General features: G+C 36.8%; 1 protein-coding gene across 1 annotated transcript in view; it reads right to left on the bottom strand.

Annotated features, from left to right (window-relative positions):
- arhgap23a (Rho GTPase activating protein 23a) overlaps positions 1-4,380 on the bottom strand; it is a 62,968-nt gene extending 58,588 nt beyond the window's left edge. Inside the window, exon 1 of the mRNA XM_073839119.1 lies at positions 3,837-4,380. Within this exon, the coding sequence (XP_073695220.1) occupies positions 3,837-4,085 (249 nt within the window). The 5' untranslated portion in view covers positions 4,086-4,380. The remainder of the gene's footprint in view (positions 1-3,836) is intronic.
- Between the last annotated feature and the right edge of the window lie 20,179 nt (positions 4,381-24,559).

Raw genomic sequence — 24,559 nt, 5'->3', positions numbered from 1 at the left:
GCTTACGCAAAACAAATCTTACAAAATAATTTTTTTTATAAAAAACTAAATAAAACTGTCAACAGCAACAACAAATGGATCTTTTTTTCACATTTGCTTTTAACCATGCATCAGCCAAATTAATAAATGCAAATATCGTTGACATCATAGTAGTGTTTTGCTCTGGAATTACACCCTGATGACTTCTGCTCAACATCCAAAATTCATTCAGCCCAACAGCCGGGTTGAGGTCATAGTTTATGACCAGCTGATGATGGGTTAACACACACCCGACACATTTTTTCTTTGGAGGTGACATGTTTGTAGTGTTGATTCAGGGCAATTTGGTCATAAATCATGGAAAGAATTGGAAAGTAAATGTGGACACTGACTTATGAATGTATATAGCAAAGTGCCCTCAAAATACTTCATTCGATGAGTGTTTCATTATGTCTCCAATCCTCTAAGTTGTCAGGCTATGCTTATATACACACGCTCACAGGCCGTCGCCAGAAACAATACACTCTAAACAGCTGAGTGTGTGATCCTGCTGAAAGTTGAGCGTAATTAATGTTGAGTGTTTAATCCCTGACACCCTGCCCTATGACTGCAACACACACATAACTGAGAAAAGGTGTGTGTGTGTGTGTGTGTGTGTGTGTGTGTGTGTGTGTGTGTGTGTGTGTGTGTGTGTGTGTTTAAACCTGTCTGTCAGCTCTTTCAGTTCCGCTGGAGCTCCGTTAAACAGGGTTTTCCACCTTTATAGCAAGTCCAGGAGTGAAAAAAATAAACAGAACTGCAGGGAATATGAATGAATATGCTTGTATCCAGCAGTGTGACTTCAATATCAACATCATTTCAATATCAAACAGACATTGCTTACATACTTATAACCATATAATGACTATATAATGTGCTAAATGGACATCTGGGAGCACTGTGATGCATATCATGAGCATGGACCTTTACAATCAATGTTATTTTAGTAATATTTATACTTTCATAGCATAATTAAGACTTGTAAGAAGCTTTTATTTTAAATGTTTTCAGTTTTATATGTAATTTTAGATGTTTTTAGTATTTTTTTAAATTTCTGGTTTATGTAAATAGTTTTCATTTCTTTTTATTTCAGTTTCCCTTTAACTTCAATTCAGTCAGTGGCCAATGCAACATTTTAAATGAATCGTTTCATAAATGTATGACTTTAGTTAACAATATTACTGTTTAAAATAAGGTAATTTTACATTATTAGGGTGGTCTGGTATAGTGGCTAAAGATTTGTATTGTGACTGAAAGGTTGTAGGTTCAAGCATGATACCTGAGCTTTCACTATTGTGCCCTTGAGCAAGTCATCTAAACCCATGATCCAGGGGGATCGTCCTTAAGCATACAATAAGTCACTTTGGGTCATGTCTGCTAACTGACTACTTACCTATTAGGGGTCTAAGCAGCAAAGGTATTTGAACTGATATTCTTATTTAGTCAATTTAGTTCACTGTAGTCTAATTTTACCAATAGGGGTGCAGTGTGTAATGTAGCTGTATGTGAATGCAAACAATCTGCAAAGTAGTAAAGCCAAAAGTGTGTGATGAATGAAGTTATTGTCTCCCAAAAGAAAGAATCTCTTAACAGCTTGAACGAGTCATTAGTAATTTAAATCCTACTTCATCACAATCAAACACATTTGCACAATGGCCGCCTAAGTTCAACGCTTGTTTTTGAAAGATAACTCAGTACCCAGTTTATTTGAAACAGCTGGCTCTACTGAATCATGTATTGTTTCTGACATGCGCTGTACGTGGTAGACCAATCACAACAGACTGAGGGAGGAGTTTAGAGAACTGAACTGTTAAACTGCTTCAAATGAATCGTTTGAGAATCGCTGGAAATGAGGTGATATTAAATGCACATTCTAAAACAACGAAAACATTGTTTGACATTGCATGGATGTAAACCTATTGTAGGAGACTCCCCAAATCATATTAGGAACCTTAAAACCTTTCTTTGCTACAAATTCTAACATATTCTGACAAAAATGTCATCATTTTCTGGATAAATGGATATAATGGCAGCCAACAGCCAATCAAAATACAAGTCAGTTATTTCAATAGCAAATGGTTGATCATTATGAAATTTGGTACACATGTGCAGATATCCTTAATGAGGCTATGTGCCAAATTTTATGACAATTGGCCACAAGTTGACGCTATAACAGGTAGGTTTACACATAAATGAGAACAGATTCATATTAAAATTCCTGTTAAAAGGGATAGTTCACACATCATTCGTTTATCCTTTTGATGAAATCCGAGAGCCTTCTGACCATTTTCTGATGCAACTGACACATTCAAGACCCAAAAAGGTAGTAAGGAGGTTATTAAAATAGTCCATGTGACATCAGTGGATTAAGTGGTTTTCTTTGGACGCAAAAGTATTCTCGTATTTTCATGACACTAAGGTTAGACCACTGATGTCACATGGACTATTTTAATAACCTTCTTACTACCTTTTTGGCTCTTGATCATGTCAGTTGTGTTGCTGTCTATGCAGGGTCAGAAAGCTCTCGGCTTTTGTCAAAAATATCATAATTTGTGTTCTGAAGATTAACAAAGGTCTTACGGTTTGGAACGACATGAGGCTAAGTAATTAATGACAGAATTTTCATTTTTGGGTGAACCACCCCTTTTAAGTAGTATCTGCCTTTTTGAATTTTACAAAAAAACTATTTTTTTTATTATTTATCCCCAGTCGTTAGTTCGATTCACATGTTGTGTGTATCATCTAGAGTCCATCCTGACAAAACGTTCAGCAACCCTAGAGCGCACCTCCAGTACTTGTGTATTTTAACACAATCTTGCTAAAGGACACCACCTGGCAACCTTCTGTCAGCCTACTAACCCAAGAGAAACACACAGCTGAATGATACCCATCAAGAAAACTGGAGCATTAAGTCCTACAGTAAATCTCAACAAACCCAAGCAGCTTCATTTAAATACTGGCTGTTTTAATTAAAACAACGTGGCTTCTCGCCTTCGCTAGCAATTCAGTCATTTCTAGAGTCATTTTCCTTTTCTGTGATGGGAAAAATTGGAAAGGTTCACCTCAGAATGGATTATGCTGGTTGTTCAAACATGGTAATGCACAGTTTGCTTTTTTAGGAGGACATGGAGCAGTTAACCCAACTGAAGGGGCAGTCCAACCACACATAGTTGAGTTTGGTTTGGGTTTGCGTCCCATTTAAGCATGTGTCTGGCCAACAGCTGTCTGTATGTAAAATTCTGAAGAATATGCCATCCCATTCCACACTGTTTCATTGTGACATGCCTGGGAATATGTCTTATGAATATCTTAATCACAGACACAAACAGACTTCTATATACACAACAGACCTAGACATTCCCTAACTATATCCTATAATCTAGGTGCTTAAAGCAAAGCCACACCAACCAATGAGTTTAACACACACACACACACACACACACACACACACACAAACATACAGTTACCCGAAGGGCCTTTATAACCTCTTATCTGGTGCCTTTACTTACTAATTAGTGTATCTTACCTCCCACAATTATCTCTGTGGTTAAAGGCACATGATGATGATGATGAAATATGTCAAATGTTAAAAATATATATAAAGCTAAACAATATCATGTAATTCTAATGCATTTTTGTTCATTTTGGGCTTTTGTATTTTTTATATTTTGGGCTTTTTTGAGACTTTTAGTGGCATTTTTGCTCAACACTCAGGTCAATTTCTGACCCTTGTGAGAAATAAATAAAAACTCTTATCGATTAGGCTATAAGTCACTCTTTTTCTTCACACACACCAATATACAAAAAAAACAGCTTACCCTGCAGGTCTGTGAGGGTCTCTGTAGTGCTTTGCTGGCACTGATGCCATTTGTGCTGTCAATAGTGTCATTTTGGAGGTTCGAAACACTTATTTGTGGTGTATCCCCATGTAAAACCGCCACCCAGATACATCGAGGTTCTGGAGAGCTGCAGTCCACTCCTACCGCATCCTGAAAACACCACTCTTTACCCCCTACACGCGGGCACACAGCAGGCATCGCCAACGGCACCTGAGCCGCTGACCACATCACACACCAACACGCACGGGAGTGTGCAAGGGATCACAAAAGGACAAGTTGCAATCACAAAGGAATCATTAAGACCTTTTGATGTGGAGGGGGAAAAAAGAAGAATCTGATAACCAGAAAAAGGGAAAAGTTAAAAACTACAAATCAGCTTAAAGTCATGTCCGTTCTCTCCCAAAGAGAGGAGAAATTCCAGACGCGGTTTCTGTTGAACATGCCCAAATCTCCTTAGATTTCATTAATCCATGCTGGCGAAACTTCTTAAAGGATTCCGGAGTTAAACTGATAGCTCCACATCACACCGTTGAACTCCGCACCTCCCATGCTCACACACACGCACGCAGACGAGTGTTACGACCACAGAGGCATATCCAGAGATGAGAGCGATCCAGGATGTAGCCACATACCCCTGTCTGGCAGATCCAGAAATGTGTGTGTGTGTATGTGTGAGAGTGTGTGGTGAGCACGTGGCAGTGCTGGCAAGATGTAGATCCAGCGAAGCCGGCTGCAGAATGGAAAAATTAATTAAATCCAAGTTGTTTTACGCATCAGTTTTCCTCCTCTCTTTGCTTCAGTCGGTCTTTTTTCTTCTATTCCTTTACTTTCTTAGCCATTCAGCTCATTCAGTCTTTCTCTCTCTCTCTCTCCACTCTGTCATCTCCTGACAAACTCTAAACTCTGGCTCTCTGTGTCACTAGAAGTGGGCCGGCCCTCCTGCTTTTCTTTGGCTTGCCGTCTACTTTTCTCTCTCTCCTTCTCTCCCCCTTTCTCTCATTCATTCAGGTATCTTTCTTTCAACTCCTTCCTGTCTGTATCTATTTGGTGCTCACCAGCGAACTTGCATACTCTCATATGCCTGCTTCTACTCTTTTTAAATATCCCACAAAATCAAAATGAGAGTTTTGCTGCTTTTAGGCAAGGCATGGCAAGGCAGGGCAAGGCAGTTTTATTTCTAAAGCACGTTTAAAACAGCGACTGCTGACCAAAGTGCAGCACAATAAAAGCATCTTCACAAGTTTAGTCCATGTATGTTAGCTTTGAGGTCATGTTCAAGCTAGTTCACGCCTAATAATCACTTTTAACACATTTTTAGACACAAAATTCACAGCTTTACTCTTCCGGAACACTCTACAGAAATCTATAAATCCTATATGTGACCCTGGACCACAAAACCAGTCTTAAGTCGCTGGGGTATATTTGTAGCAATAGCCAAAAATACATTGTATGGGTCAAAATTATTGATTTTTCTTTTATGTCAAAAATCATTAGGATATTAAGTAAAGATCATGTTACATTAAGATTTTTTGAAAAATTCCTACTGTAAACCTATCAAAATGTAATTTTTGATTAGTAATATGCATTGTTAAGAACTTAATTTGGAGAACTTTAAAGGTGATTTTCTCAGTATTTTGATTTTTTTGCACCCTTAGATTCCAGATTTTCAAATAGATGTCTCTCGGCCAAATATTGTCCTATACTAACAAACTATACATCAATAGAAAGCTTATTTATTGAGCTTTCATGTGATGTATATATCTCAGTTTTGTAAAATTTAACCTTATGACTGGTTTTGTGGTCCAGGGTCACATATATCTGTAAATGATGACTCATCCTGCACTGCACAGAATTCCATCCAAACAGATGCTCTCTAGAATGAAAATTCCCAGCCACTAATACAAACTGCAACTAATTTTCAATGCTTCTAAACTTTATTTTTTTTTTTACAACAAGAAGTTTAAATGAAATCAGCTAAAAAATTACCAAAAAGCTGATAAGGGTTAAAAAAATCCCTTTATTATGTCATTAAACTCAAACCTAAAACTGTAGCCTTTATTTTCGTTTTACCATCTCTATCCCTCTGGCTCCTGCGCTTTTTTTTATCATTGTCATCTTTACAGTCTCTTCCATCAGCCCTCATTACCGTCTGCCGCAGAAAAACCTTTGCCTTTTGCCCCTGAGAGCTCTCAGATTTCTGTATTATCTAATCTGTCTATTTCAGTTTCATCTTTTTCACTCAAGCCTTTGTTCCATCAAGCAAAAGACATGAAAAGAAAGAAATTCTGAAGAACTCAGACAGTACTAAAAAAGTCCATGTAGTCCAACGACATGTTGTGGCTCTGCTGAAACCTGCCGGAGCCCCCAGCAGCTCTGAAAGACCATTCGACTGTGTGTGAAAACAGGAATCAACAGAGCAAAGGCAAAAACCCCCCGCTCTCTAAAAGTCCCCTCAGAGCAAGAGCAGAATAATAGCTCCGCTAGCAAACACAATGAGTCCAAAAAAGTCTAAAAAGGACAGAAAAGCACATATTGCTTCTGACTAAAAAAAGCACAAATGCAGGAATGACCACTATGAGAAAGAAAAACCAAAAGCCACCAGAATGGCAGACAAAAACACAGGGTGCCAGACACCTCAGTGCAGCTGCTCTCTGAGGGCAGACTAAAACAGCTGCTATAAAACAACACACACACATACACAATCACACCAACACAACACAGTAACATATCATCTATCAAGTCACATATTGACACCAACACACACACATCCGAGGAAAATCTCACCCAACAAGCAGGTCTCTGGTGTGTGTGTGAGAGAGGCAGGCAGCTGGCCATCGATGAGACATTTCCCTCTTATTCAACTCCACAAAACACACACACCTGAGATCCGTTACAAATGAGGATGGACTGGTTTCACCTGCCGCACTGTTAGACGTGTACTGGCACGACAACTTACAGGCAGAACATGTACACAATACACGAAATACAACACACACACTGTTTATCACGCCAGATGAATGTGTCATGAATAGACTGAAGATTAAGCCAAGTCACTGTGAATCACATAGAAGCCTCATATTTTATGTCTAAACACACAAAAGATACTTATGACCTCAAATATCCTTTTGTTATTATGAAAGAGTATGCATGGAAAGCTTTAATGGAGCAATCAAACACACACATGCCTGAGGTGTGTTGGGGATGAAGACACATAAGCTCTAGTAATTAAATATGAATATCAAGACTTCCTGCAGTCTAATCTGCAGCTCATCCTTCTTTTCCTCACCCCTGTATGAACTAAACAGAACAATAACAATAAGAGAGAGAGAAAGGAAGAGGGAGAGGGAGATGTCGCTCTCAGATTTGCGAGGACACAAAAGTCTGTGATTTAAAGTCAATATGAACTTCCCATTAAATTTCTTCCAGAAGAATTTATTTGAGCTATGCATTCCACATTAATTCGTCAATAATCCTAAATAAATTTTTTTTTGAAGAGGTTGCTTTTTTAAAGCCCAGAAGACAAAATAAAAAAAATGTAATAGAGAAGATGTATCATTGTCGCAAATACTTTTCTTAACTTTCTTGTGGTTTTCAGTTATTTTAATCAGTTTTTTCCCCTCACTTCATCGAAATGTAGAAAAAAACGATGTGACTTGCTGCACTTGCTATATCCACCTTTTTCTTTAACGAGGAAGCAAGTTTATGGGTAAGACTTCCTGTTCACTATCCACTATAGGGAAATAATGAGAAGAATAACAACGTGCAGTAAGCAGTAAAACTGTTTTATAATTAAGATAATACATTAAAATAACATGGTAAGACACACAAATGTGCAATTTCAAGGAGCAAAACAAGCCGTTTTGTACAGCTAAAAATAGCTGGATGCGGATGAGACCAGAAGCCAGACCCATAAAATTTACAAATGGCCGCGCCCGTTCTTACGGGAACAAATGAGTGGATAAACAAGCACAATAAAATCATAACCATGATTAGACAAGGCTAAATGTAAAAAAATATGAAAAACACAAAAATACAGAGAAACATTTTTGGTACAATATACAGTCATGTCTATTTGTAAAGTTTAATTATTATGTCTGAAAATACTTAAGCAGGAAATACAGTCTTCTGGTGGTTACATTATGATATTACAGGGTTGCCAGGTCTGCGAAAGTCACCAGCCCAACCGCTAGCCCAAATCTATCTGATTTGTGTTTTTTTTCTCCACTTTGTCAAAATTGTGTTTCACGGAGATTGTTTCATCTGGCAGACTTCAAAAGCAGTGTAAAAGTAGCCCAATTCCGCAGTAAAATGGAGGACTTGGCAACCCTGCATATGATTTTCTTTATTTCTTTCACCAGATGGCACTAACCAATCTGCCTTACATGAAATGGATTTTAAATACCCTTTTAACTTAAACACTGCATTAAACAATGTAGTAGTTAAAAAAATAAACAAAAACAAATATGGTGGCAACTTTTTGTGCATCCATAAAATGGAACTCCATCCACAGAGTCACTTCTGAGGAATACTGTACATTTTTCATCTTAGCTTCTTTATCTACAGAAACGCAAACAGCCCTGTAAAGCCCTCATGTTTAAATAGACTGGAGCTGTGAAAGCTACGTGAGCAGCAGATGTTTGATCTGCACATGCTCTGATATGAGCTAATCCCTTTCATCCTCAGACAAACATGGCTGATTCATTTATCAACACATGCTGATGGAACAGATACTCTAAACCAGAGCAACTCAACTCATGGGTCACACATGAGTCTCGAAAAAATGCTTTATGCAAAAATAAATCATGCTTTATGCCAAAAATCTGGTTATGTGGTCCAGGGTCACATATAACATAACTTATATATGCCTATATCTTCGTAAAAGCACACATGCATGCATTTAAAAAAGGATGTAGTCTGTCCCCTACTGGTCACATGAGAGGAAACACTCCGCATTCATACACACAATGAATGAGTATGAATGAATGAGAGCTGCATTAACAACCACCAAGCTAAAATCAATTCAAACACAGCTACATCTGTATGTGTATAATGTGTGCTGATATTGAGTATGTTTTAAACCAGGCCTCAGTGAGCGCATGGCGATACAGGGACAGGAGATAATAGGACACCTGTCAACACCATTTGGTCCCAAGAGAATTAGATAGCAGAACACAGTCTAGACCCACTTTAATCTGACTTTCCTGAGAGTGTGTGCATGTGTGTGTGTGTGTGTGTGTGTGTGTGTGTGTGTGTGTGTGTGTGTGTGTGTGTGTGTGTGTGTGTGTGTGTGTGTGTGCATGTGTGTATGTGTGTGTGTGTGTGTGTGTGTGTGTGTGTGTGTGTGTGTGTGTGTGTGTGTGTGTGTGTGCATGTGTGTATGTGTGTGTGTGTGTGTGTGTGTGTGTGTGTGTGTGTGTGTGTGTGTGTGTATTGGTATTCACTACATTATGAGGACCAAATGTCCTAACAAGTATAGTAATACCAGTAAATTTTGACCTTGTGAGGACATTTTTTTAGGTCCGCATAAGAAAACAAGCTTATAAATCATACGGATTGAAATGTTTTGAAAATCTAAAATTGCAGAAATTTTTGTGTGAGGGGCAGGGTTTAGGTAAGGGGATAGAAAATACAGTTTGTACAATATAAAAACCATTATGCCTATGTTTTTGTGTGTGTGAAGTTAAAAAAATACTCCAGTAGTTTGAGCTGGTTAATTTGAACTATAATCCTCAGCAAAGCTGTTGACCAATAGGCTGCAGACCTGAAGCAAAACCAATGGGTTGTAGTGAGACAAAACCACCAACAGATGGCAGCACAAGAGTGTTTCAGAGTTCAAGTGTATCTATATACAGTAGGCTGTGCCTGAAACAGAGGCACATTTGAATCAAAAGTTAACCTATTTACCAACTTATCTACTAAGATACCTCCTTTTTTTTTGTCTGAATAAAATCAGATTTACAATACATATTGTTTCAATGCAGTTTCGCATTGCATTGAAAATACCTGGTGGACAGGCTAGAGGCGGATGGGGCAAGGAAAAAACAACATAAAAATGTTTAGAGAGGAAAAAAACTAGAGAAAAGAACTAGACTTGCATGCAAGGAACATCAGACTAGGCACATATTGCACACATATGTATATTAAAGGGATAGTTCAGTCATAAATAAAAATACTGTTATCATCCCATAACCCATATGTCAGTTTAAACATGTATGACTATCTTTCTTCATAAAAAAATTTATAGAAGATATTTTGAAAAATGATCTTAACGGTTTTGGTTACTACTGACTATTGTATGGGGGGGAAAAAATGTACAATGATCAGTTTCACCAAAGTCAAGAAATATTCACTAGTTTATATCTAAAGCTCGCTTGAATTTGCTCTGGGTCACTATATATGGGATTATGGTTTCCTTGGAAGGAGGTTTGAAACCAGTTTCCTTCATAGTAAAATTTACTGACTGGGAAGTATGGCAGAAAAGCAGCTGCTTTAGGTTTAAGACATGGCTAGACAGAAACTCTCAGATTCACACTAACTAGGTATATTTATCAAGGATAATGTCCAATAACCACACAAACGGTATGCATGTGTATGACTGGAGCTGAATTATGTGCATGAGAGGAAGCCAAAAGGGGGTGTGAGGGCCATCACACCTGTTCTACATGAAGACCAGAGAGATTAGAGCAGAAACTGAACACAGAGCAGATGTGCCGACAACAACACATGCACACACACACATGCACTATACTGTTCAAAGGTTTGGAGTAAGGATGATTTTTTTTTCTGGTTATTAAAAAATGAATACTTTTATTCAGCAAGAATGCATTAGATTGACAAAAAGTGACAGTGGAGACATTTATAATGTTACAAAAAAATTAAATTCAAATAAATAATGTTCTTTTGAACTTGATCTTGAACAAAAATATGAGGCAGAACATATGTTTTCAACACTGATATTAAGAAATGAGCAGCAAATCAACATATCAAAATAATTTCTCAACTTGAATACTGTAGTAATGATTATGATACTGAAAATTCAGCTTTATATCACAGGAATAAATTATATTTTAAAATGCTGTCAAATTAAAAACAGTTTTTTTAATTGTAATAATATTTCACAATATTACAATTTTTACTGTATTTTTAATCAAATAAGTGCAGACTTGGTGAGCATAAGTTACTTCTTTAAAAAAAAAAAAACATTTAAAGGGAACCTATAGAGATAGCCTTTACGGCTAGAGAATTACACGGATACTGTACAAAATAGTTAGATTTAAAAAAAGATTAGATTATATTGATTAAATGTCACTGTTATTTAACAAAATTTACGTTAGATAGTGGGATAGTCTTTCAGGTCCAAAACAGTGATGACGTTTTTATGGACAAAGCCTATCTGGTGGCAGAAAACTCACTATTTTTGAGTTAAATCGAGTTATAAAGTCCAAATTAGGAGGTATAAACTTGCATTTGTGAGAAAAAAAGTCTGAATTGTGAGATAAAATAAATAAATGTTATGTAAAAATGTTAATAGTAATAGGTTTCAAATATTTCATGCTGTACCTGTAGGGCTAATACAATACATCCCCTATGAACAGCGTATGTGAATATTATGTAGACCTATTGTCTAAATCAAATTTATACTTTAAAAGTAGAGTAATCATAGCAGGTTTCATCCATAGTATGTCCGTTTAAACGTCTGCGTTTAGCTACAAATGGCGTCTTTGACGACAGTACTCTATAAAAATAATTCCGATTTTGACATCAACATTCCATGGATTTTACCTGTTTACCTCCACTTGTTACCAGTGTTTTTCTCAACTGTGACGTCTACTTTAAATTGGTCTATTATGCCACTTTTTACAAGATGTAATATAAGTCTCAGCTGTCCCCTGAATGTGTCTGTGAAGTTTCAGCTCATATACCCCTCAGATCATTTATTATATCAGTTTGAAAATGCCTATTTTGAGTGGAAGCAGAAACATGCTGTTTTCGTGCATGTCTCTTTAAATGCAAATGAGCTTCTGCTCCCCGCCCCCTTTTCCAGAATAAGGCTGTGCCTTTACAGCTCGTACCTCGTGTTCGCTGCTAAAAAAAACATCTGTTTGGTTTTGATTCTCATGTCTATCGAGCTGAAATACTGCATTTTAAGCCATATTAGTTTAAACTTACGATATACGTTTTTCTGAGTGCACATATCCAAAGCACACACACAGAAAGCGGCTGTCACGTGACATGTGAGTACTAAATTAAGTTCTCTTTCATGTCATATTGTGCTTAAACTGTCAAACACTTAAGTTATTAAACACAGTCGGTTATGTCTGTGAAGGCAAACAGCTGGTAAAGAAACTGCAAAATCAAAATGGCTGCGCTGTGGAAGGAAATGTGCCGATAAGATCCCCTTTTTACCGATCACAAACTTTTGAACATTAGTGTAAACTCACGTAAAAGTGAAAATATAACTTCTAAATGTAAACGTACACAACAAAAGCACACAACCTGACATGTGATTCTTAAGAGGTTTAGAGGGGCCTGAAGGGGTCGAGATGAGTTGTGTATGTGTCAGATACCTGAAGACATTCTCCTCACCAGCTGCCACCTCAACACTGACCCCTTTTAAGTCAACTGTGAAATTGTTCTGCTCTAAAAATACATCCTCTACAGCTCTGAACGTTAATGTCTGTGTGAATGGCGTGTTTCAGTGTGTGCGGTTTCCCTTCTGCATTGCTGAATTCCACATCAGTACAGCTGCTTTGACAACCACACCCCATCACTATGGCGACCGTGCCTCCTGGCAACCATCAATGTTTCCACAATCCAGTGGGTTATGGGGAGCTGAGCAACAACACGGCAACTTAAACTGGATGTTCCTGTAACCACAAGCCAAATCATTTATCAATAGGGCGGAGTTTGTGTTCTGGTTTATTAAAGCAATCTCTTGATGTAGATTTCTGTGCTGGAGTGTTATGAATGAGATTCTCTGACACTTCTTTCTTAATCCTTAGATCATTCATCTGTACTCATTTGTGTGTTTGACTGCATCTGATCAAGCGCAGCAGTACATCGATGTGATTTTGTGTGTGATTTTACACACAAAAAACGTATATTTCAGCCATTTAACCAACTGAAGTTCTTGAAGGCTTAACCATTTTCACCACCAGTAGAGATGCATAATATAGCCTATTAAATGGAAGTTTATATCTCCCAACTCTGACTTTTTTCTCAGAATTAACAACTGTGAATACAAATTCAGAAAAGTAAGATATAAACTCACAATTGCAAGAAATAAAGTCAGAATTGTGAGATAAAAACATGAAATTCAGACCCTTTTTTCAGAATTATGAGATGTAAACTCACAATAGCTTGTTGTAAATTCAGAATTGCGAGATATAAACATGCAATTCTGAGAAAAAAGTCACAATTGCAAGGTGTAAACATTGAATTCCAAGAAAAAAGTCAGAATTGTGAGTTTATTTCTACAATTCAGTTTTTTTCTCAGAATTGCGTGATATAAACTCACAGTTGCTTGTTGTAAAGTCAGAATTGCGTGATATAAAGTCACGATTATGAAGTCAGAATTGTAAGATATAAGCTTGCCGTTCTGAAAAAAAGCCACAATTGCGAGATATAAATCTGAAATTCTGAAGAAAAAAAAAGTCACAATTGCCAGATACAAACTTGCGAAGTCAGAATTGTGTTTAAATATTGCAATTCTGAGTTTCCTCTAGCAATTGCAAGTTTATATTGCAACTCTGAGAAAACAAGTCAGAACTGTGAGTTTACATCTACAATTCAGTTTTTTTCTGAAAATTATTTTGAGGCGAAAAAGGTTTCCATAATATATTGGTAACATAAGGGTTATTAAACAATATATATATATATATATATATATATATATATATATATATATATATATATATATATCATCGTGGCTGGGAGACCCGCTAAAACCAGCTTAAAACCTACTTCCAGCTTAAACCTGCTAAGACCAGCCAGCCACCGATGGTTTTAGCTGTGTTTTTTTTTTCCAGCAGGTTGTATTTTTGGTTAAAGCATGTTGAACATTTTTTTTTAATTAATTGCTTATGCTTGTTTCCCCTATTTTTAATTAATCAAAAAACCTAAAGTTACCCACCTAAAATTAATCTTTAAAAACACTAATAATTTAATAGAACAAAATGAAAATAATTATAGCCTTGCCATTTCATATCATTGCATCCCTCCCTATTTGCCATTTAACTAGACAACCTTTTTAAGAAAGCTTTGGGCAACTTGCTTGCTCATGTGTAATGGTGGTATTTAATTTTTCGCTGCTATTTCTGAGTGCTTCAGCATGAACGCATCAGTAAACTTCAGTGACCAGTGAGCAAATTCCCTAACCATCATAATATTTGCATAGGTTTCTATAGGAGTTTCTATATAGAGATCAGTGCAACATCCAATAAGACTATTTTGTGAAAAATACACTCAAATATTGAATATATGATAGATGTATTTATATAAAAGACAAAATAATTCATTAAAATCATATAAGTCTAATTGAGATCCCTGAGATAGTATAGGGTTAACCAATTAAAAAGAGAAGTCACATCTGGCGATATGAAGTTCATTTTTTTTACAATAAATTTCCACTTCTCTTTCGTCATCTCCTAATCTCCATCACCCTATGAGTCTCTATTCTCTCTGGCTGGTGGAGAGCTGCAGAGAAAGGGGCTTGTTGTGGTCAGAAGTGGCCCAGCGCCCTCCCTCTCAGGACCGACTCTCTGCATCTGCTGGGCCCCTTCAGTTCACTCAACCCCTGTGTAATTAGTAGATGTAAATTACAATGTTGGCCTGCAAGGATGACGTGTTTTTTTCCATGTGTGTGTGTGTATGTGTTCACATCTGTAGAACTGTAGTGTAGACCCCAGTGGCTGAAACTCAAACCTCCACCGGGATAAATGTAATGAAGAGAGGAGAGGAGAAGCCAGAGAGAGACAGATTATGGTCCTGCGAAAGAAACACAAATTTTGATAGTCTAATATATGATTAAGCCATGACCCTAGCAGTCAGCTCATCTCTATGCAGCACACTGGCACTGGCCCCTCCAAAATCCAGACATGGTTATTGAAGATGATTCCTGCAGATCCTGCTTGATTTTCAAATATTTCAGGCCTCCATGTAGTCTATTTTAATTAATTAAAATATTTTTGATATGTCTGCCAATGACAAGTGAATAAAAAATATGTGACCCTGGACCACAAAAGGGATTATACATCAGATTTTCAGATTTATACATATTATAAATCTACACATCTATACATCATGCATGAATAAATTAGCTTTCCATTGATGTATGATTTGTTAGGAGAGGACAATATTCGGCTGAGATAAAACTATTTGAAAATCTGGAATCTGAGGGTGCAAAAAAAATCAAAATATTGAGAAAATCGCCTTTAAAGTTGTCCAGATGAAGTTCTTAATAATGCATATTACTAATCAAAAATTAAGTATCGATATATTTATGGTAGGAAATTGACAAAATATCTTCATAGAACATGATCTTTACTTAATATCCTAATAATTTTTGGCATACATAAAAATAAATATCATGGCTTCCACAATAATATTGTGCAGCATAACTGTTTTCAGCATTGATAATAAATGTTTTTTGAGCACCAAATCAAAGAACATTAGACATTTTTAGACTGAGTTTTGATTTGAATAACTCACGTCATGAAATTAGAGAGGGTCCAATTTTCATTCTTACAAGCTGATATAAACAATGTGTTATGTTTCTAATAAAGCATTCAGCCAACTGGCAGGTAGTTTTATTCACTTGCCAAAGTCCATTTTCACGCATTAGCCACTTGTCAAGTGTTAATTCTGTACCCTGAATTAAAACACAAAGCTGGGACTTGGGAATATTCCAGTAGTGCCCCCCGAAATCATCCAGACGATGGCACTCAACCATAACAGAACAGCCCCTAGGAGCTTCCAGCCCGCTCTGAGAAGGGTTTTTCAATGATATTAACTGAATCATACTCTTTCTTTTTTACAAACACACTTGTGTATGGATCATTTTGGTTTCCTGTCCCAATGACACACATTCTCACATAAACGCTCACAAAGCTCCAGACGTTATTATGAAAATAAACCATGGTTCTCACTATCAACTAATCTGTGCTTTCTTTCCTGTTGTTAGTAAGGACAGTGCCGAGACACAGTCTGTGAGTGAATGGGTTCTTGGAAAGGTGTATTGTCCCGCTGGCCTCTTGATGTAGCCACGTGAGATTCATGTTAGCAGAACTGGCCGAGGAGTCACGCAAATGCTGATTACAGATGTGGGCAGCACTTCCTGCTCTCTCCTTCTGTGTCTTATGGCTGACAGGGAATTTTTGTTTGCTGGAAACCTTATGACAGTCTCTCATTAGTCTTCCAGAGCCACATTTTTGACTACAAGGTCAATGACCAGGATCAGGGTCCATTTTGAACTATCGTACAAAAGTTTGGGGTCAGCAAGGTTAGTTTTTTTTTTAAATAAATTAATATTTTTTTCCAAAAAATATGAATTCAATTACTCAAAGCTGTCAGTAAATACATTTTTAAAGTTATGAAAAAATCTACTTCAGATAAATGTTTTTTGTTAACTTTGCATTCATCAAAAAAACTGAAAACACTTATATTTAGAAATGTTTCTTGAACGGCAAATCAGTATATTAGAATGATTTCTGAAGGATCATGTGACACTGAAGACAGAAGAGTAATGATGATGAAAATTCAGCTTTGCATCACAGGAATAAATCACCTGAACTAGCCATAATTTTTCATTTTATTTTATTTTTCTTAATTTTTTGGTATTTTATTTTAATTACTTATTACAATTGAGGTCAAAGGTTTGCATACGCCTTGCAGAATCTGCAAAAAAAAATTATTTTGCTCAAATCAGAGGGATCATACAAAATGCATGTTATTTTTATTCAGTACTTACCTGAATAAGATATTTCACATAAAAGATATTTACATATAGTCCACAAGAGAAAATAATAATTGAATTTATACAAATTACCTTGTTCAAAAGTTTACATCCCCTTGATTCTTAATACTGTGGTGTTATCTGAATGAACCACACCTGTGTTTTTTTGTGATAGTTGTTTGTCCTGAACAGTTAAACTACCTGCTGTACTTCAGAAAAATCGTTCAGGTCCCACAAATTCTTTGGTTTATCAGGGACTCATATGCAACTTTTACAGAAGGTTCAAATGGTCACTGATGCTCCAGAAGGAAAAGAATGAATATGTGTCTATTTTTCTTATTTTGCCTTAATATCATATTTTTTCATTTAGTTCTGCCCTTCAGTAGCTACAAAAGATGTTTCCTAGATGACAGAATAAGTAAAATTTACCCTGATCTTCAAATTCAAAAAGTTGCCAGGCTCTTAATGCATCATGTTTCCTTCTGAAGCATCAGTGAGCATTTCAACCTTCTGTAATAGTTGCATATGAGTCCCTCATTTGTCTTCAGCATGAAAAGATGGATCTCAAAATCATACAGTTATTGTTGGAAAGGGTTCAAACACACAAAAATGCTGAAAAACCAAAGAATTTGTGGGACCTGAATGATTTTCTGAAGAACAGCAGGCAGTTTAACTGTTCAGGACAAACAATGGACTTATGAACAACTATCACTAAACAAAAAAAACAAAAAAAAAACAGCTGTGGATCATTCAGGTAACAACACAATATTTTTTTGTAGACTATATGTCTTTTATGAGAAATATCTTATTAAAAAAATAACATGATGTATGATCCCTCTTATTTTGGAAAAATAGTCAACATTTTGCAGATTGTTCAAGGTGTATGTAAACTTTTGACCTTAACTGTTGATCCAGATAAAAAAAACATGTCATTAGCATAAATACATTTCGATATTATTTGTAGCTTATTCTGGCTAAAAAACGCCCACTTAAGAGTGCCTGACAGATATGTAACACAATAAACCAATTTTGCTATTGTAGTATATTTTTTGAAAACAAAAAGTCAAAACCAATCCTAAGTAGGCACCTCAGCTACACAACCATCAGACCTACACAAGCAGCTGAGAGAGAGAGAGAAGATGACTGGAAGGAGAAAGAGGGAGGCAGAGAAATGTGTATTCATAGATTTCAGCTGAGAGATAACCAAATAAGGCAACAGCCTAAAGAAGAGACTGATCTTGAGAAAGAAAGTGGCTGAAAAGATAGACAGAGGAGACAGAGGTATGGTGGAATGTAAGTGGTGGAAATAACAAACAACATCACGTGCAATAAAAAACACAAGCTGAACAGATGATTCACTGATAAAGAAAAGGTCACAGATTGCTGAGATTTGCTACAGGGGCCATACCATGGAAAGCTGAACTTTCTTAGGTCTTCAATGAAGCCAAGCTCCTTAACCAGTCCACTCAGATTTTATGGAAACTGAGCTGCAGAAATCACGATGATATTGACGTCACAAACCATGAGCACTTTAACATATGACCACCCACGTTTGGCCCAGCTTGATGAAGAACGCGTATGTGGAAGTTATTCTGCACTTCTCTCAAAGTTGGATGTGGGATATTCCTGCTTTACATTTCTTACTTACGGCCATTAATTCATTCCACTGCCTGACACTTGGAACAAGACATATAAAGAAACAAAATGGCAACACTACTGGTAACTATGCAGGTCAAGAAAGAAGAACAATGTCAAAAAGCACTTCCAGAATAAAGAAATGACCAACGACCAATGAATAAAGAAATAAGAAAAAAGTGACCAATCGTTTTGCTAGATAAGACCCTTATTCCTTGACTGGGATTGTGTAGATCCCTTTGAAGCTGCATTGAAACTGCAATTTGGACCTTTAACCCGTTGGCCACCACTGAAGTCCACTATATGAAGAAAAATCCTGGAATGTTTTCCTCACAAACCTTGATTTCTTTTCGACTGGTGAAAAACAGACATGAACATCTTGGATGAATTGGAGGTGAGTAAATTATCAGGAACTTTTTATTCTGAAAGTGAACTAATCCTTTAAAACATGAGTTCTGACGGATATCTAATAAAGAATATGACAGGAGTGGGTAGAGAATGAGATAAATGAGTTGCGTTAGGAGAGTTGTCCTCCCTGCCCTCGGGCTGCTGCTGTGTTACCCTACGCTCGAATTATCTCTACATCAGCCGCTACAGCGAGGCAAGTCCCAGGCTCCAATCCCGGCCTGCCTAGACACGCTTCCCTAGGGAAAAACATCTTATCCCTTAACACAGACACTGTGAGAGGGATGTTTGTGCTTATAGGGCAAGGGTTGCATGTTCAATCATATACAGAATGTGAGCCTGTTAAACTGTGTATTTATGTATAAATAATGATAAACATGATGCTGAGGTCAACACATGTGCAAGTTGTTAAGGAAAAACAACATTTGAGTGCAATTTAGACTGTTGTTGGACTTATCTAAATCTTGATGAAGGTCAAAAAGTTAGCAACATTTGTAGAATAGCTGAAGAGAAATTGCTTATGATGCTAAAAGTAGTAGATTTGCAGTCATGCAGATTTTAATGTATATTAGCAGGTATAAAACCTGTTTTGTTCGTGAATGAATCTTTCCCTTATAATAGACAGACTAGTGGCCATCTACTGATGTACTGATAAAATCTACACAAAGGCTCAGTGAACAAATGTCTGAGCAAATCTTTTAGTGAAGATTTGAATCACTGGAATGAATAAACTCTGGACAATGACCTCATGCCCAATGAGTTACAGCTAAATACACATTTTGATCTGTCTTCTCTTCCTTCCTCTCTCTCACTCTCTCTCTCTCTCTTCCACACACACCAGCTGTGTACCATCAACAAGCTGAGCTGCATTAGCTGCTGTGTTCTGCAGAAAAGAGAGAGTCATTGTGTGAATCTCCTCACAGCACAACAGCCCTGTGCCCTGCCCAACTATTCCTTTAATTCTGCTTTCGTCTCCCACTCTCTCCCTTTCTGCAGGGCACACAGGAATGTTCTCCAGTGGGAAGAGAGGCATTTTCATCATACTTAGAAAATTCGCCCTCTGCCCACTTTGTACTGACAGAAATGGAAAGTTTTGGCTTTTGCTCTGTTATTACAATCAAACTTGCAAAAGGTTTTCTGGACTGAAATGTTTAAAAATTGCAGAAAGCATATATATATATTTATACAATTAAACAGTTATTTCTAGTCCTTGAATCTGATTGGCTGAGAGGAATGTGATATTCTAGTATATATGATTATGTTACATATATATGTAACTCCAACCGTTTCACTGTTTGCATCAATCCACTTGCGGTATTTCTCACAGCGAGTGTCATGGCAGACACCCAAATCTACTATAATTTTATAAATAGTACTGTTTTTGTCTCACGGAATGTAGTATTTAAGAGAGAATGTACTTGTTTAAACTTAAAATATGTAGATTGTTAATAAAGATAACGTCTATTTAGAAGAGATGTAAGCTCCAGGGCTGCAGCGGCCGTTCAGCGTTCATGAACCTGATGAGAGCAGCCTTACCTCGGCCAGATCTTCCGGAATTTGCTGTTGGGTCTGGACCTCTATTTGTTCCAGAGCAAACAGTTTTGGCTGAGGGCAAAATCTCATCATCTTATATTATGCGAATTTAATGCTGTTTATTAGAGCGCTGCCTTTGTACTTTTGACTTTTATGATTGCTGTTGTTGTTTATCAAATCTTATTCAATAAATAATAGTTCATATAAATATTAGTAGTATGTAATTATAGTACTGAGTCTTTAGAATTGGTTTGTGTGTTCGTGACGGTGATTTTAGTTCAATTACTCTGCCATTAGATGGCAACAAGAGGTTGTGAACTAGGTAAACAAGGTAGTTTTTTCTTTTAAAAAATTGCACATAACACACAGCCAACAAATGCATGAGCAGTGCTGTCATCGGAAATCACCCTTAACAGATGAAAGGATAGTACTACAAATTGCATTCCTCAGCGGACATTCAAGCTGTTTTATTGTGAATATGAGATTGATCTTAAGAATGAATGCTGTATCAGATGGCGGAATCACTCACTCAGTCCATTTCTCTTTCATAATACTTTACATTATACAGTGAGCTTTTAATACAAGTAATACAATAATGTTTCAATGAAGCAACTCAATGTTCCTTCGTTACTATTTCTGAAGCGACAATTTCGAATTAGTAACAGAGGCTTGGGCTCAGCTATTAAAGTGTCAACTTGAGATTTGAATCCAATGTGGAAGGAAGTAGTTCACACTAAAGAGGTTTTTTATAGACAGTCCGTTGTTGATTTTTATGTATTTACACACTCATGCTATTGAACTGTTGTATAAATGCAATATCACATGAGTAGCTGTGCAATATAACTGTATATGGGCATGGCTGTGATTACCTACGGCCGAATCACAGCTGTGTCAATATACAACCATATCGCACTGCTACTCATGTGATATTGCTCATATATATGCCAAGAAGTGTAACATATACTATAGTATTTTAGTGGAAACCATGCACGGTAAATAAAGGCTTTACAGAAAAATGCTACAGTGCATTTTAGTGTTGTGTCTTTTTTTAACCATCAATATTTGAGTAGTGGCCATGTTTTATTAACAGGCCACTTAAGATTAACTCTTATTTATCTTGTGGCTTTTTATTTTATACCACCGTTATTATCATGGGGGTTATTGGTGCTTTTTAAGTCGCAAAGCATATTTTGTTACTTCAAGTAGCCTAATAAGTCATCTTGTAATACCATTAACATTGTACCCATGTTGTTTAGAGCAAACTTCTGGCAACCTATTTTTACAGTGCAGCAAAGCTCATTAAAAATATACTACCTGTAATGGACACTCGTTGTAAAAAACCATTATCTGAAATGATTTTAGAAGTATAATATCACACTGCATGATGCATAATGGTTGAAATTATAAGTCAAATTACACAATTTTACTAGTATTTCAGTAGAAACAATAGTTAATGTGGTATGTTTTGTTGAAGTATTACTGCAACCCAACAGAAAACTCATATACACAAACACACTTGCAAAAAATAACCTCATGAGTCCATCAGTCAGATGAGCTGCTGATAGAGATGGGTGGTCAGGGTCACTGGGTCACTGCCATGGCTATTGCCATCAAACACAGGTCACTGGATTGACTGCAGGCTACTGAGGCAGTCAAATGACTAACAAGAACACTTCTGTAATGGTTCATCAGGTTCACTTTAAGGTTATAGAGACAGACACAGGGGGAGAAGGAAAGCGCGAGAGAGAAAGAGATCAATAAGCAGCCATTATGCGAGTGCTGTCATCCGCTGGGAACAGCGGTGGAGAACAACGCCCATCTGCGGCTCTGCATTCAACATCTAAAGCCTACAGTGATCATTCCTCAAATACAGTCCCAACAATACCGCAGTGAATAGCAGCATACTGCGCACACATGTCTTATACTGTGCCGCTGCATTTCAATATGATGAGTCAGCGATATCTGAAGGGTGGAGTGTTAGAGCGATGTAGCTCAGTGCTGTTTCTAATGTATGTCACAGGAAGCCTGCACTGTTGCGCTATTGATGGGAATTTTCAATTATTAATTGTTATTCTCTTCTTCTGTTTTGGTAAATCACCAGAGGAGGGTGTGTGTCATCTCACCCCACCCAGACCATCAGACTTCTCAGAAAGGAAGCCTTTCTAAATTTGGGTTTGTAGTGTCATGGATCGTTAGAAATGATTCGGGAAATTCACCACACAATTTCCCAAAGTCACAGAGGCATTGAACTGGCATGAGATGGGAGAGGGTCTAAAACACTCCCCTCTGTGTCCGTCTGACCAATTAAAATCATGAATCTTCTAATGAACATCCCTCAGAACTGATAAAAGCAGATCTATCTTTGCATCGATCCAGCTATCTATTCATCTAACCATCTATTTTCCTCTATTTCCATTCATCAATTGATCTATCGACCTAATGATCTCCTCCATAATTTGATGTGATCCAAAGACCATCTTGAGCTTAAGTGGAAGAACCACTGACCTTCTTACAAAAGTGATCAATGTCACAAATTTCTTTTTTACATCACAAATGCATACTGCAGAATGTGAAGTATTTCTTATTTTACATCATAACTAACTTAATATCACAGTTTTTGAACATGAGTATATGAATATAGATATTTAGACCGCATTGAATACTGGCAAGAACACATTTAATTGATCAAAAGTGACAGTAAAGATATTTATAATGCTAAAAAAGATTTGTATTTTAAATAAATGCAGTTCTCTTTAACTTTCTAATCATCAAAGAATCCCATTAAAAAAGTATCACAGTCTCCAAATAAAAATTAGGTATGCAGCACACCTGTTTTCAACATTGATAATAATGAGAAATGCATCAGCAGACATAACCCTGGACCACAAAACCAGTCATAAGGGTCAATTTTTTGAATTGAGAATTTATACATAAGCTTTCCATGTTTGTTTGTTAGGATAGGACAATATTTGGCCCGAGATACAACTTTTTGAAAATCCAGAAAAAATCTAAATATTGAGAAAATCACCTTTAAAGCTGTCCAAATGAAGTTCTTAGCATATTACTATTTAAAAATTAAGTTTTGATATATTTACACTAGGAAATGTACAAATATCTTCATGGAACATGATCTTTACTTAAAATCTTAATGATTTTAATATAAATAAACAAATAATCGATAATTTCAACCCAATGTTTTGTGGTCCAGGGTCACATATTAGAATGATTTCTAAAGGATCATGTGACACTAAAGACTGGAGTAATGGCTGCTGAAAATTCATCTTTACATCACAAGAATAAATTACATTTTGAAAGTTCACAATATTACTGTTTTACTGTTTTTGATCAAATAAATGGCAGCTCTGATGACCATAAAACATTTCAAAAACACACCAAACTGAAAGTGAATAAAGAATGAAACCAAAAGAATGAGTTGAATGTCTAAAGCAGCTCTGGAGGCCTGTGGGATGATGTTTAAAACAGCAACTGAGTGCTAATGGACCTCTACTTTCACATTCACCCACACTTCCCTCATAGACCTAAACTTTAGGTTTTTAGCTTTCCATACATGCTCTCTCTCTTTTTAACACTCACTTTTTCCGTACCACAAGTGATCAAGATAAATAAGACGAGAAACGTCAGGAAGCACAAACTGCTCATGTAAAACTGCGAGATCCTTCCAGACTTGAGTCAGATCTTCTAGGCTAAAGTCTTATATAATGAATTAGCAATTAACTGCATTTTTAAAGCAGTGTGGGAAAACTCAGTTGCGTAATGTTTCTTTGCATGAGTAATAGATCATGCCAATTAAATCATTAACGTAATGAAATAATATTGATCACACAACAATTAAGTAATACAGACTGACAAAACAATTGTGTACAATGTGTTCACTGGAGTCTGTGTGCATATGGCTGACTGCTCTGATCCGATGTTTGTGAACACTAAAAGCAGTCTGCTGATCTCTCTAAATGAAGTGAAGTGTGTTCTCATGTTCTCTTCTCTCTCTATCTTTCTTTCCCTCTTCTCTGCCTAACTGCTTTTTGTGATAATTGAATCAGGGTTCAATTAGGCATGACTGAGAGAGAGTGAGCAGCGCATTCGCTCTCTCTCTCTCTCTCTCTCACACACACACACACACACACACTCGTACCACACCCTCTGATCAAAACAACAC

This window comes from Garra rufa, chromosome 1, assembly GCF_049309525.1.
Source record: "Garra rufa chromosome 1, GarRuf1.0, whole genome shotgun sequence".
NCBI classification, from domain to species: domain Eukaryota; kingdom Metazoa; phylum Chordata; class Actinopteri; order Cypriniformes; family Cyprinidae; genus Garra; species Garra rufa.
Note: the sequence above shows the minus strand (reverse complement) of the source record. Positions and strands in the feature narration are given on the sequence as shown.